The sequence below is a fragment of the Thalassophryne amazonica genome, chromosome 8 (genome assembly GCF_902500255.1).
Source record: "Thalassophryne amazonica chromosome 8, fThaAma1.1, whole genome shotgun sequence".
Taxonomy (NCBI): Eukaryota; Metazoa; Chordata; class Actinopteri; order Batrachoidiformes; family Batrachoididae; genus Thalassophryne; species Thalassophryne amazonica.
The window spans coordinates 112,097,908-112,110,360 of record NC_047110.1 but is presented as its reverse complement, the minus strand read 5'-3'; the positions used below and the strand labels follow the sequence as shown (position 1 = coordinate 112,110,360).

Below are 12,453 nucleotides of genomic sequence, written 5' to 3'. Positions count from 1 at the left end.
TGGGGGCAAAAGTCTGCACTCCGAGTGCTCTTCTAGAGTTATATTACATGCTTCTTTTTCTTTTCTTTATTAAGTTATTGAGAATAACAACATCATATTTTAATGTTTTGGAATTATTTTGTGCATGTTATTTATTCCTCATCATAACTGCTGAAATTCATATTTTTTAAGTCAAAATTCATTTTGATATGCAATAAAATTGACCTCTTTGGGATCGGATTGTTTGCCTATGGAACAGATTTTATGCAGCCACAGAAGTGTGTGTGTGTGTGTGTGTGTGTGTGTGTGTGTGTGTGTGTGTGTGTGTGTGTGTGTGTGTGTGTGTGTGTGTGTGTGTGTGTGTGTGTGTGTGTGTGTGTGTGTGTGTGTGTGTGTGTGTGTGTGTGTGTGTTTCTCTATACTAATCTGTCAGCATCGCTTTGGCTTAAATTCTCACAGGTCCTTTTTTTCCAGACAAGGTATCTTTGCCTCAATTTCACACCAAGACAATAACAAAATTGCAGCCTTGCAATGCAATAAAAACACTTCAGCCATGATAATTTCTGTGTGCTGGCAAAACAACATCCCCATGAGGACAAAACAAATCCCCACCGACCCCCCAATGTGCTGTACACTTTGACAGCAAACTCAACAGGGAAGTAAATAAAATATCCTTAAATATTATATAAAGTATTCTTAAGTACTTATGATTCAGACTGTCAATACAGCCAAAGTCACGGCTTGTTGTTTCTGCAGACAGACAATGAAATGCTATTAATTAGAGCCTGTCCAATATATCGATTGTCTGATAATATTGGCAGATATAAGCCTTTCGTGAAAATATATCTGCATTATTTTCGCTGTTATGATAACTTTTTTGTATCAAATAAATGATGCAGAAAACACTGACTGTCAGAAATGGTGTCATTATGTAGTTTGTCCAACAGAGAGCACTTGAACAACATTGTCTACAATACTGCCAAGCATGGCTGGGACCTCATCACCCCTTGGTCACAACCTCAACCACATTAACTTCAAGAAGCAAAGCAAGGAACTATCATTATTTTTCAGTCAGAGCAGGTGTGTTACAGCGACAAGAGACAAGTGGTCCTTATGTTGCTAGCTAGGCGGGGCCAAAATAGATGAGAAGTCTATTTTATGCAAATGCTAAGTGACATGAGACTGTGACTGCCAATCCAAATCAAGTCAGCGTGAACGTAGTGTGGTCACAGCGTGGTGTATGGTGCTTGGTTGTTGTTATTTTAAATAAAGATCATGTTTATACTCTAGAACACCAAGCCTCAATTACATTTCTTCATCATAAGGGTTTGATAATATTATCAGTATTATAAACCTTTATCCCCTATTACTGTATCTGCTACAGATACTGTCAGTTCCTCATTAAATATTGCTCTTTCAAAGTACAAAGAAAAAAAAATCATTTCAGCTGAGTCTGTTTTTGTTTTGTTTTTTTTGGACATGAAACAAAGTTCTTCGCCGTAGTTGAGGGTTGGAACACCTATCCACTGGTCAGCCTGCTGGTTTCTAGCCGAGCACCATGACCTCCTATTTAGAAGTGCTGGGTCTCATTGACGCACGTCTCACGTCACAGCTGACTGAAAGCACAACAGTGCTCACATTCTGAAGAAAAAACCAGAAGGACATCATCTCTAGAAAGCAGAGATACCATCTTTACCGCAGCCTTCAGCTGCGCACGACAACAATCACAAACTAAACTGAACTGACGAGGAACAAACTGGATGGAATCCAGCACTCGTGGAAATGTGTTTGACTTTCTGCAGAGGACATAAGCACATTCCCACAAACTAACACACAAGCGTGACATCACGGTGACAGATAAGAGGACGGACACAGTGGTGACGGACACGATGACTGACTGACATGGTGATGAACACGGCGACAGACACGGTGACGGACACAGTCTTCACAGACCCTGTCCGAGTCCACGAACATCAAAATATCAACGTTCAGCTTTAAGGTCCTGAAGACTGAGACATAATGAGAGGACAGTTAGTGACAAAACATGAAGAGGACACGGTGACATTTCTGTTTGGAAAGTGGTTTCAAATGCAGCGAACATCAGCGAGCACAAAGTGTGACAAAGACGCAGAACTGCGGGCCATGTCTGTCCGACGAAATGAGATTATGTTTGATAATTAACAGCTTTCAGAGATGAGCTGTGATTGCACTGGAAGCCTTTTTAATTAGAGACAAGAGAAGTGAGGAGGGACGGCGCCGCGCTTTGTCTAATCCGCCTCTTCCGTCAAAAAGATCACGTCTTCCATTCACCGGGAGGAACTCTGATTTTATCCCTCGGCACAAAATATAGAAAACAAACGAGCCGAAGAGAAAGTCAAACCCGTGCACCGGGCCGGAACCCAGCTTCAATCAGCAAGTACTGCAACTACTGTAAGTACTGCAAGTGCTGAAACTACAGTAAGTACAGCAAGTACTGTACTTGGGTCTGGAGCCTGTCCCTGCGGTCACTGGGGGAGAGATGGGGTTCAACATAACAGCACATTTATGGGCAACCATCTTGGATTTCTGATTTTGCTCACATACACATTTTTAGAATTAGTACCATTGGATTCTTTGGCCCTGAAAATGTGTATTTATATGCACTGTGTTGTTATATGGCATTAGAGAACATAAAGAAGGAATCATATCCTTAAACCTAGTTACAGCGCTTTCTGAAAGACTTCTAGTGTAATGAAACTTATTCCCTACTGCTGGGTAGTCCATCAGAGTAAATGTAAATGTTATTAAAAAATGATCAGACAGAAGGGAGTTTTCAGGGAATACTGTTAAGTCTTCTATTTCCATACCATAAGTCAGAACAAGATCTAAGATATGATTAAAGTGGTGGGTGGACTCATTTACTTTTTGAGCAAAGCCAATAGAGTCTAATAATAGATTAAATGCAGTGTTGAGGCTGTCATTCTCAGCATCTGTGTGGATGTTAAAATCGCCCACTATAATTATCTTATCTGAGCTAAGCACTAAGTCAGACAAAAGGTCTGAAAATTCACAGAGAAACTCACAGTAACGACCAGGTGGACGATAGATAATAACAAATAAAACTGGTTTTTGGGACTTCCAATTTGGATGGACAAGACTAAGAGACAAGCTTTCAAATGAATTAAAGCTCTGTCTGGGTTTTGATTAATTAATAAGCTGGAATGGAAGATTGCTGCTAATCCTCCTCCTCGGCCCGTGCTACGAGCATTCTGACAGTTAGTGTGACTCGGGGGTGTTGACTCATTTAAACTAACATATTCATCCTGCTGTAACCAGGTTTCTGTTAGGCAGAATAAATCAATATGTTGATCAATTATTATATCATTTACCAACAGGGACTTAGAAGAGAGAGACCTAATGTTTAATAGACCACATTTAACTGTTTTAGTCTGTGGTGCAGTTGAAGGTGCTATATTATTTTTTCTTTTTGAATTTTTATGCTTAAATAGATTTTTGCTGGTTATTGGTAGTCTGGGAGCAGGCACCGTCTCTACGGGGATGGGGTAATGAGGGGATGGCAGGGGGAGAGAAGCTGCAGAGAGGTGTGTAAGACTACAACTCTGCTTCCTGGTCCCAACCCTGGATAGTCACGGTTTGGAGGATTTAAGAAAATTAGCCAGATTTCTAGAAATGAGAGCTGCTCCATCCAAAGTGGGATGGATGCCGTCTCTCCTAACAAGACCAGGTTTTCCCCAGAAGCTTTGCCAATTATCTATGAAGCCCACCTCATTTTTTGGACACCACTCAGACAGCCAGCAATTCAAGGAGAACATGCGGCTAAACATGTCACTCCCGGTCTGATTGGGGAGGGGCCCAGAGAAAACTACAGAGTCCGACATTGTTTTTGCAAAGTTACACACCGATTTAATGTTAATTTTAGTGACCTCCGATTGGCGTAACCGGGTGTCATTACTGCCGACGTGAATTACAATCTTACCAAATTTACGCTTAGCCTTAACCCGCAGTTTCAAATTTCCTTCAATGTCGCCTGCTCTGGCCCCCGGAAGACAATTGACTATGGTTGCTGGTGTCGCTAACTTCACATTTCTCAAAACAGAGTCGCCAATAACCAGAGTTTGATCCTCGGCGGGTGTGTCGTCGAGTGGGGAAAAACGGTTAGAAATGTGAACGGGTTGGCGGTGTACACGGGGCTTCTGTTTAGGGCTACGCTTCCTCCTCACAGTCACCCAGTCAGCCTGCTTTCCCGGCTGCTCGGGATCTGCCAGGGGGGAACTAACGGCGGCTAAGCTACCTTGGTCCGCACCGACTACAGGGGCCTGGCTAGCTGTAGAATTTTCCACGGTGCGGGGCCGAGTATCCAATTCGCCCAGCCTGGCCTCCAAAGCTACGAATAAGCTACACTTATTACAAGTACCATTACTGCTAAAGGAGGCCGAGGAATAACTAAACATTTCACACCCAGAGCAGAAAAGTGCGGGAGAGACAGGAGAAGCCGCCATGCTAAATCGGCTAAGAGCTAGTAGCTACGCTAAGCTAGCGGATTCCTAAAAACACGCAAAGTGAATAATGTGTAAATAATTTAGAGGTGATTCAGCAGAATGAGTGCTTTAGTTAAGGCACGTAAAGATTACACTGGGAAACAAATCGTAATCTAGATAACTAGATCAATCTAACTGCGCAGATTAAACAGCTAACAGATACAGAAAAACACCGCTGTGCTCCGGAACAGGAAGTGATACAATACCGCAGTGAGAGCCAACCACCAGTAGATCACTAATAGGAAGTAGTTGCTGCTTCCAGTCGCTGACCTGAACAAGACCTCCTCCACCCACTGCCACTATACAGCCCCAAACTGAAACATGAGGTGTAGGCTCTGCCTCCTTTGACGGCAGGATCCAAAATCTAGGTGCCCGTGCATTTCCACCAAATACTGTGCGAACATTCTGTACTATATCAGTACGGAATAAATCTTTAAGTTTTCCTGTCTCCTAAGTATTTATGGTAGAACTGAGTGGAGATGTTCCATGAAGGCTCGATGTGCAACAGGACACGTAACGGATAAAACATTCCAGGTTTTCTCACAGTTTTGTTGGCATGAGGGGATTTGAGTGTATGTGTGTGTCAGCGTGAGTTCATGAAGTCAGTTTAATTCACTTTCAAACACGTTTTTCATCAGAACGAGAGGAGTCGGGAGGTTTTAACGTTTCCGCTGACATGGCTGCTTGTAATTAAAGCTGATTAACATACTCATTTACATACATAGGAAGAAAACTGAAGTGATTGGTTGTTCGTGCTTCAGGCTTTGTTTGTACCCGAGCCGGAGTTGTTTGTCCAACAAACATACACATGCAGCACCCCCCCCCCCCCCCCAAGGAAAAAAGAAAAAAAAAAAGAAAAATCAACACACATGCTGAAACAAATTTCCATAAGTATATCTGCAAGCTTCTCTGCACCTCGGAAACAGACACGCCACAGTTTGAAGTTTTAAGGTTAATTGCCTGATTGGAGCGAACATCGGCTGCCCCCCACGCATTGCGGGAACTCCTGCAGCTGAAGGCGACCGCTAACCTTTCCGGAGTGCTGGAGATCAACAGTAACACCTTCAGCCCAGCTGGAATATGGCAAATTTCACAAAATGAATGCAGAATGTAATTTGGTCGTAGAACACAGAGGACATGAACATGAAGCGCCAGCAGACAAACTGTCCACCTGCGTGACCAGATAAACACACAGGGGTCGAGTCATAACACAAACCAGTCTTCACTGGAGAGTGAGACACGTTTCATCGTATTCAGGCTGTGTTTGTTTTTTTTGTTTTTTTGTAGATGTGCAGAGAGGGATGCACACACACACACACACACACACACACACACACACACACACACACACACACACACACACACACACACACACACACACACACACACACGTCCTGGCTGTGCCGCAGAAGTGACAGAAACACCGTCTAATACTATGCTAATGAGGCTCTGCTATGATGAATCTCATATATTTTTCTCCTAAACAAATTATTTCTTCATATTTCCAGCAGGATCACCAAGTTTCAATTAAATACCAAAAAATAAACAAAGCGTGTGATATCTGTCGGTGTCAGGATGGATGGCTTTGTGTGTGTGTGTCTGTGTGCAAGCACACACACCTGTACACTCTGCAATGACGACACACACACACTTGCATGCAGACACTCATTTCATCACCTCCCCATCAATTAGAGGTTTCCTTCTTCCAGTCAGCCACATCAGCTACATGGGTTTATTTCCAGAAAAACAGCACGAAGATCAGTCACTTCCCAGACTTCAGCCTGCTCAGAAGGCGATCAGGGGAGTGATGACAATTTCTTCCCCCTGAAGAATTCGTTTGGAGCCTCCAGGTGGATCAGACGCAGATTAAACACCGAGGAAGCAGCAGCTGTGGAGATGTCTGCAGCCAGCAAGGAGGTTTGACAGCTTAAATGCCAAATTGCAAGGCGGGATGGATATGTGTTGTCAAGTGAGAGTGAACATGCTCAAGGGCACTTCAGAGGTGGGAGTGAAAGTAGGGCAGCTGCTTTCAGCTTCAATACCAGATGTAACAAGCCAGATTAACCACCCACCAAAATACAGCCCAGGGTATGAAGTAGCCAAGACCAGTTTATTCCCTGGGGTAGGAAGTAGAAATAATACCCCAGAGTGTAGCCCAGGCTGTACCTGGGGCATAAAACAAGCTCATCCACTTCAACTTAAAGTACATTCTGGGCAGGTGGTTTATCATGGATGGGATCCACCCTAGGGGTCATAACAATCACTCTACTTCTCTAACTTGGAGACAACTAGTGTCTGGACCTCTTGGTCACCACCCAGGCAGCATCTAAGAAACGGCTCTGCAGGAACATTATGGAGCAAAACTGCTGATCCACCAAAACTCGGTGGATCAGCAGCTAATCAGCCATGCCAGCCATGATTATCAAGACTAGAACATACGAGGTCTGTCCATAAAGTATAGGTCCTTTTTATTTTTTTCAAAAACTATATGGATTTCATTCATATGTTTTTACGTCAGACATGCTTGAACCCTCGTGCGCATGCGTGAGTTTTTCCACGCCTGTCAGTGACGTCATTCGCCTGTGAGCACTCCAGGATCCAGGACGTCGTGAGAGAACAGAGAAGTTTCAGAAGAAGTCGGTTTCAGCATTTTATCCGGATATTCCACTGCTAAAGGAGATTTTTTAATGAAAGACGTGCGGACGGGTCCGCGCGTCGGGATGCAGCCGGCGCGGTGCGGCTGCACAGGAAAAACACCTCCGTGTTGATAACCATTTGTAAAATCCAGGCGGCTTTTGATGGCTTTCAGTGGCGTGAGTATATGAGAAATTGTTTAACAGCTGGACATGTTCCAACTTGTCCTTAAGGCTTCCAACAGAGGTGTTTTTCCTGTGGCAGAGCGTCGCGGCGGCTGCGAGCCGACGCTGCAATCCGCCCGCACGTCTTTCATTAAAAAAAATCTCCTTTAACAGTGGAATATCCGGATAAAATGCTGCAACCGACTTCTTCTGAAACTTCTCTGTTCTCTCACGACGTCCTGTATCAATAGAGCCTGAAATGTGGAGGTTTTCAGCTTGAAACAGGCTGACGACGGCGCACGAGAGCGCTGCACGACGTCTCGCACCGTGGGAAGTCCTTAAAGCGACAGTATCACCTCAAAATCTCTCATCAGCCGTTAAAATTTTCACTGAAAACCAGCTTAATTTTTCGAACCGTGTCCACTTCGATGTGTCTCACAGGTTTAGAAAAAATTTTGATCAAACAAAGCGTCAGTCTCTCAGCAACTTCTCAGACAAAGGAATTCCGACGAGGGGCTGGACGACTCCTCCCACAAGGAGTGCTCACAGGTGAATGACGTCACCGACAGGCGTGGAAAAACTCACGCATGCGCACGAGGGTTCAAGCATGTCTGACGTAAAAACATATGAATGAAATCCATATAGTTTTTGAAAAAAATAAAAGGACCTATACTTTATGGACAGACCTCGTACGTGTCCTACATGATGCAGGTTTTCCTTAACAGATGATTGTTAGTGCTATTGAGCCATGTTAGAAAAACCATTGGGGCGGATGGAACCAGCCGTTTGTCGAGGTAAAAGTCTTGTTAAACCAGGAGAGTAAGACTAAAGCCCCAGTCACACTAATGAAGGACACCGAAGCCAAAACGAAACAAGAAATCTGGACTTACGTTGACTTTCAGAGACATCGTTTAACCGTTGTCCAGCTTCGTTTCTGTAGCTGGCACTTCATCAGAATTTTCAAACTGTGGAAAAATGTGAATGAATCCTGACGACAACCTCAATTCATCTCTGTTCCGTTTTACTTTCTGTCTTGAAAGTTCCTCATTGTTTGCATAGATCCCGTACCGTCAGCGTTCCGTTTGACTGTCATCCAACTTCACCCAACCTCCCAAGTTTGACGTCTTGCACGCTGACAATATCTGAACGGATCAAGTAAAGATCCCACAAGCTGAACGTGATTCGTCCATGTGTGGGATGAAAAGCAACGTTTTCATACAGAAACAATAGCAGCAAGAACTTGAACTATTTACGCATGTTGCAGCCGTCTCTGGCTGCAATGTGCATGTGCGCGCACATGTTGTAGCAAAGACAAACCTGTTGTCAAGACAGCGCAGCTGAAGGTGGCTGTGGAGAGCACAGACTCACTGCAGAAATGTTCAAAGCATCAAAGTCACCATTCGCTTCATTTTTCTTTTGTTAGTTTCGGTTTCGTTTCAGTCTTTTATGCGCTCTGCACTCGCAGACTTTTCGGTGATGGGAGAAGTGCCACAACATTTGTCCACTTTTTTTTCTCAACAATTTGTGGCTTTGCGACTTTTTTACTTCATTCAGCTAACACTGTGTGCCGTGTGACCGGGTCTTTGTGTAGGCCCTGAGATCTATTGGTGCCAGAGCTCATCTTTGCTTTCCGTTGCATCAAGCGGATGAGTCTCAGCGGATGAGAGTCTATGACTTCCCCGGTCAGGACGCCAGTCTGACACGGGTTACTTCCCGAGCTGAGGCCACTTCTCATTTACAGCTGGGTGGACTGAGACAATACAGGTGAAGTGTCTCGCCCTGTCTGTGGAAAGAACGGTGCTTAAAGTTGAATTAGTCGCAGGAATGGGCAGCAAGGGCTGAGAGGGTGCAACCAATCATCTCAGCAGGTAGTGTCACTGATGAAGTCCTCTCCTCAACCTAAAGTCCTGATCATCTATGAAATCACCCAATGAGGCGATCAGTTGCAAGGAAAACCTGCACCAACCTGGACCTTCATGGAACACGATTACCCAGTTCTGGACTGACACCACTCAACAACCCACCAATCAAAGCAAGTCATCGCTCCAACCCCAAGTGTCTGACACTGAAATCCTGAATATTTTGGCTGTCGGATGAAGCTGGTACTCACGTAGCTGGTGCATGTCTTTCCAGCTCCTGCTGGTGGGACAGGCAGTGATGGTCACTAAAGGACAAGGATTTCCAGCCAAAGTGTTGCACAGAGTCTGCTGGTGGAAAAACACCTTAGCTGGATCCACCGACTTCTGCAAGACCTTAAGATGGGCCTGGGAGAGGAAAAGACAATGTATAAATACATGCAATGCCTAAGGGACAATGCAGACCTCAGCACTTCTTCCTCACAACTGTGATCCCCACGAGCAAGTAGCAAATTAGCCATGAGACATAATGCTCCAACAAGGGGTAGACCGATAATCAGCTGGGACGATAATCAGTCAACAACGATGTTCTCACTATGATACACATCAGCAAAGAATGTGTGTTTTTGTGGAAGATATGAAAACTACTAAAGTGGTGCATTGATGTTCCTCTGAACTTAAAGGCTGCAGAGTGGGTAAAAAGAAAAGTCTGAAAACAGGTTTTTATCCTTTGGACCAAGGTCCAGAGGACTAACAGCATCAGGATTTGTGCGACTCATGTTCACTGATTTTCTGAAAAACCATTCATAGACTTTTTTGAAATTTGGTACATATAATCCTTAGAGGACTGTTTGTCCATGATAAAATGAACTTTCTGACTGAATCCCTGTGGGCCCCCCAGGGCCCCTTTAAAAGGCAAAAAAAGAGTTTGATTCATTGCAGAAAGTCTGTTAAATATGCTTTAGGGAGGTGGTGGTGTAATGGTTAGCACATTGGACTGTGATGCAGGCGGTCCAGGTTCATTTCCTGACTGCATCCACGCTTCCAACTGACACTTTGAACAGGTGCGCTGGAGAGGTGCAAAGACATTCGTTGGGTGACTGTCTGGTCACGCTAAGTTCTACTTTCCAATGGAATTTCAGCTCCACTGTAGATCACGAACAAGACTAAACTGTGTGTGTGCTGGACGGGCATCTGCAGCTTCCAAGATTCACCAGTACCTTCGACAGCACAGTCTCACACCCAAGTCATCACATTTTGAGACAAACGGCTCATTTTGTGTAAACATCCATACGTGACAATATGGGGACCCCTGTTGCGTCTCTCTTGTATGGCTAGCATATTGGCATAGTGTGGTACAATGCCTCCTATCTTTTTAATGTCATTTCATGAGCAAAGGAAAAGTTCTAGGCCTCAACTTTATCTAAATTTTGGGTCTGTGAGTGAAGCTTAGGGCTAGCAGCCGGCGATCACCTTAGTAATTTCTCTGTTTTCCTGTTGATTTACTGCTGATGAATTATACCTTAGGTATAATTAGGAATATTCAAACTCCACATAGAAAGGCCATAAGTGGGAATCAATCCCACTGGGAGGCAACAGTGCTAAACACTAATCCACCATGTTGCCCATTATTATTATTATTATTATTGATAATGAACATGTGATTTGTCAGAACTGGGGTGTAAATCGTAGACCTCTCAAACTAAAAAAAAACCAACTTTGACTAATACACTCTAAGTCCTGATTAGCACTTGGACTGATAAGGAACATGGAGCTGTGAGCAGGTTTCTCCAAGCAGAACTGGAGTATTATCAGGAACGAAATCCAGCATAAAACACGTGCCAAATCCCAATGCAATTCAGCACCAGACACCCCTGTGGCTCCCCCAAGCATGTGAGGGAAGCCAAAACCAACAACAACAACAACAAGTGGGAACAGAGTTTTTTTCCTAATTCAGGGGCAGCCTGCACGTCCTGACCTTCAGGTTCCAACCTCGTTCCTGCATTACGTGGATGCTAGTCCTGAAGTTCCACTCCAAAACTGGATGTGAAACCAGCTGCCTGTCTGTTTAAACTGCTGAGGTTCAGACTGCTGCAGTCGAACCCGGGCCGGGCTTCCGTGTGGAATTACAGCACCGAGCAGATAAACACCTGAATCAGCTCAGCATTCTGCATCTGATCAGAAACCAACAGTCTGCTGTTTGTCACTGGCCACTCTGACACAAGTAAATATGTATTTTTGTGACTTTCTGTAGCACATAAATGATTGACAGGCGAGTACATGTTGCCTAGCAACAGTAAGATGCCTCTTATGAGTGTCTCCTCAGGTGACACCATCAGAAGATGTACCTCCGCTAATAAAGCTGCTTTCAGAGCAGGAAAACCTGAAGTAGACACATTTTTTTAAATTTTATGCGCCTCGCCGTGGGAGTCGCTTGTTTGTGTTGTGGTCGTGTTGTGATGTTTAGTGCTGAACTCCGGGAGCACAATTACACTGGAATCCACAGCATCATAATCATCACTGTGACTACAGGAAATCAGCGTTATAATCAATGTACTGTGACCATTACTCACATTTTCTGATTACATTTGCATATCAACGTTTGCCTGCAGCTCAGCTACAGGAGATAATTACAGGCATGAATTACTGAAACAGATAAACTTTTAGAAGGAAGTCGAGCGCGCTGTCTGTGAGCAGCAACTTTCAACAACAATCCAGAGTCCGTTAGTACCAGTGGACTGACCGGAGAGATGCACTACGGTGGCTGAGAGGGGCCACGGGTGGAGCAAGAAATGTTTTATTGGGGGGGAGGGGGGATTCATCACAATTGGGCAACCCACTCTGACAGCGTAATGTCAGTGATATTAAAAAAATAAATTTAAAGAAAACATTATACTACAAATAAGCAACTCTTTCCATCATGAATATCAACATAAAAGAAGTCAAACTGGCAAAATAAAATATTCTTTTTCATTGTAAACCAAAAAGTGATTTTGCACAATATCAACCCTTTAATCATTATTTTCATTTTATCAGATCCAAAGCCATTTCATTTTCAAATCTTCCTGATGAACCTTCAAATCTGGATGAAAAATATCATGAATCCAACATTTTCAGACTATTTGAAACCCGTCAGAGGTCCGTGTGGCTGTTATTTGGATGATCAAACTTTATCACAGCCAGTGTCGCCACAGTTACTTTGAAAAGTTACTTTATTAGTTACATTTTACAATTACTTCATTAGTGGACAACTGGTCAACAGCTGCTGATAAAGTAACTAGA

General features: G+C 43.8%; 1 protein-coding gene across 1 annotated transcript in view; it reads right to left on the bottom strand.

Moving 5' to 3' along the window:
• Nucleotides 1-12,453, bottom strand: part of LOC117516328 (cytosolic carboxypeptidase 4) — a 202,745-nt gene that overhangs the window by 67,696 nt on the left and 122,596 nt on the right. Inside the window, exon 19 of the mRNA XM_034177280.1 lies at nt 9,426-9,579. Coding sequence (XP_034033171.1) covers nt 9,426-9,579 — 154 coding nt within the window. The remainder of the gene's footprint in view (nt 1-9,425; nt 9,580-12,453) is intronic.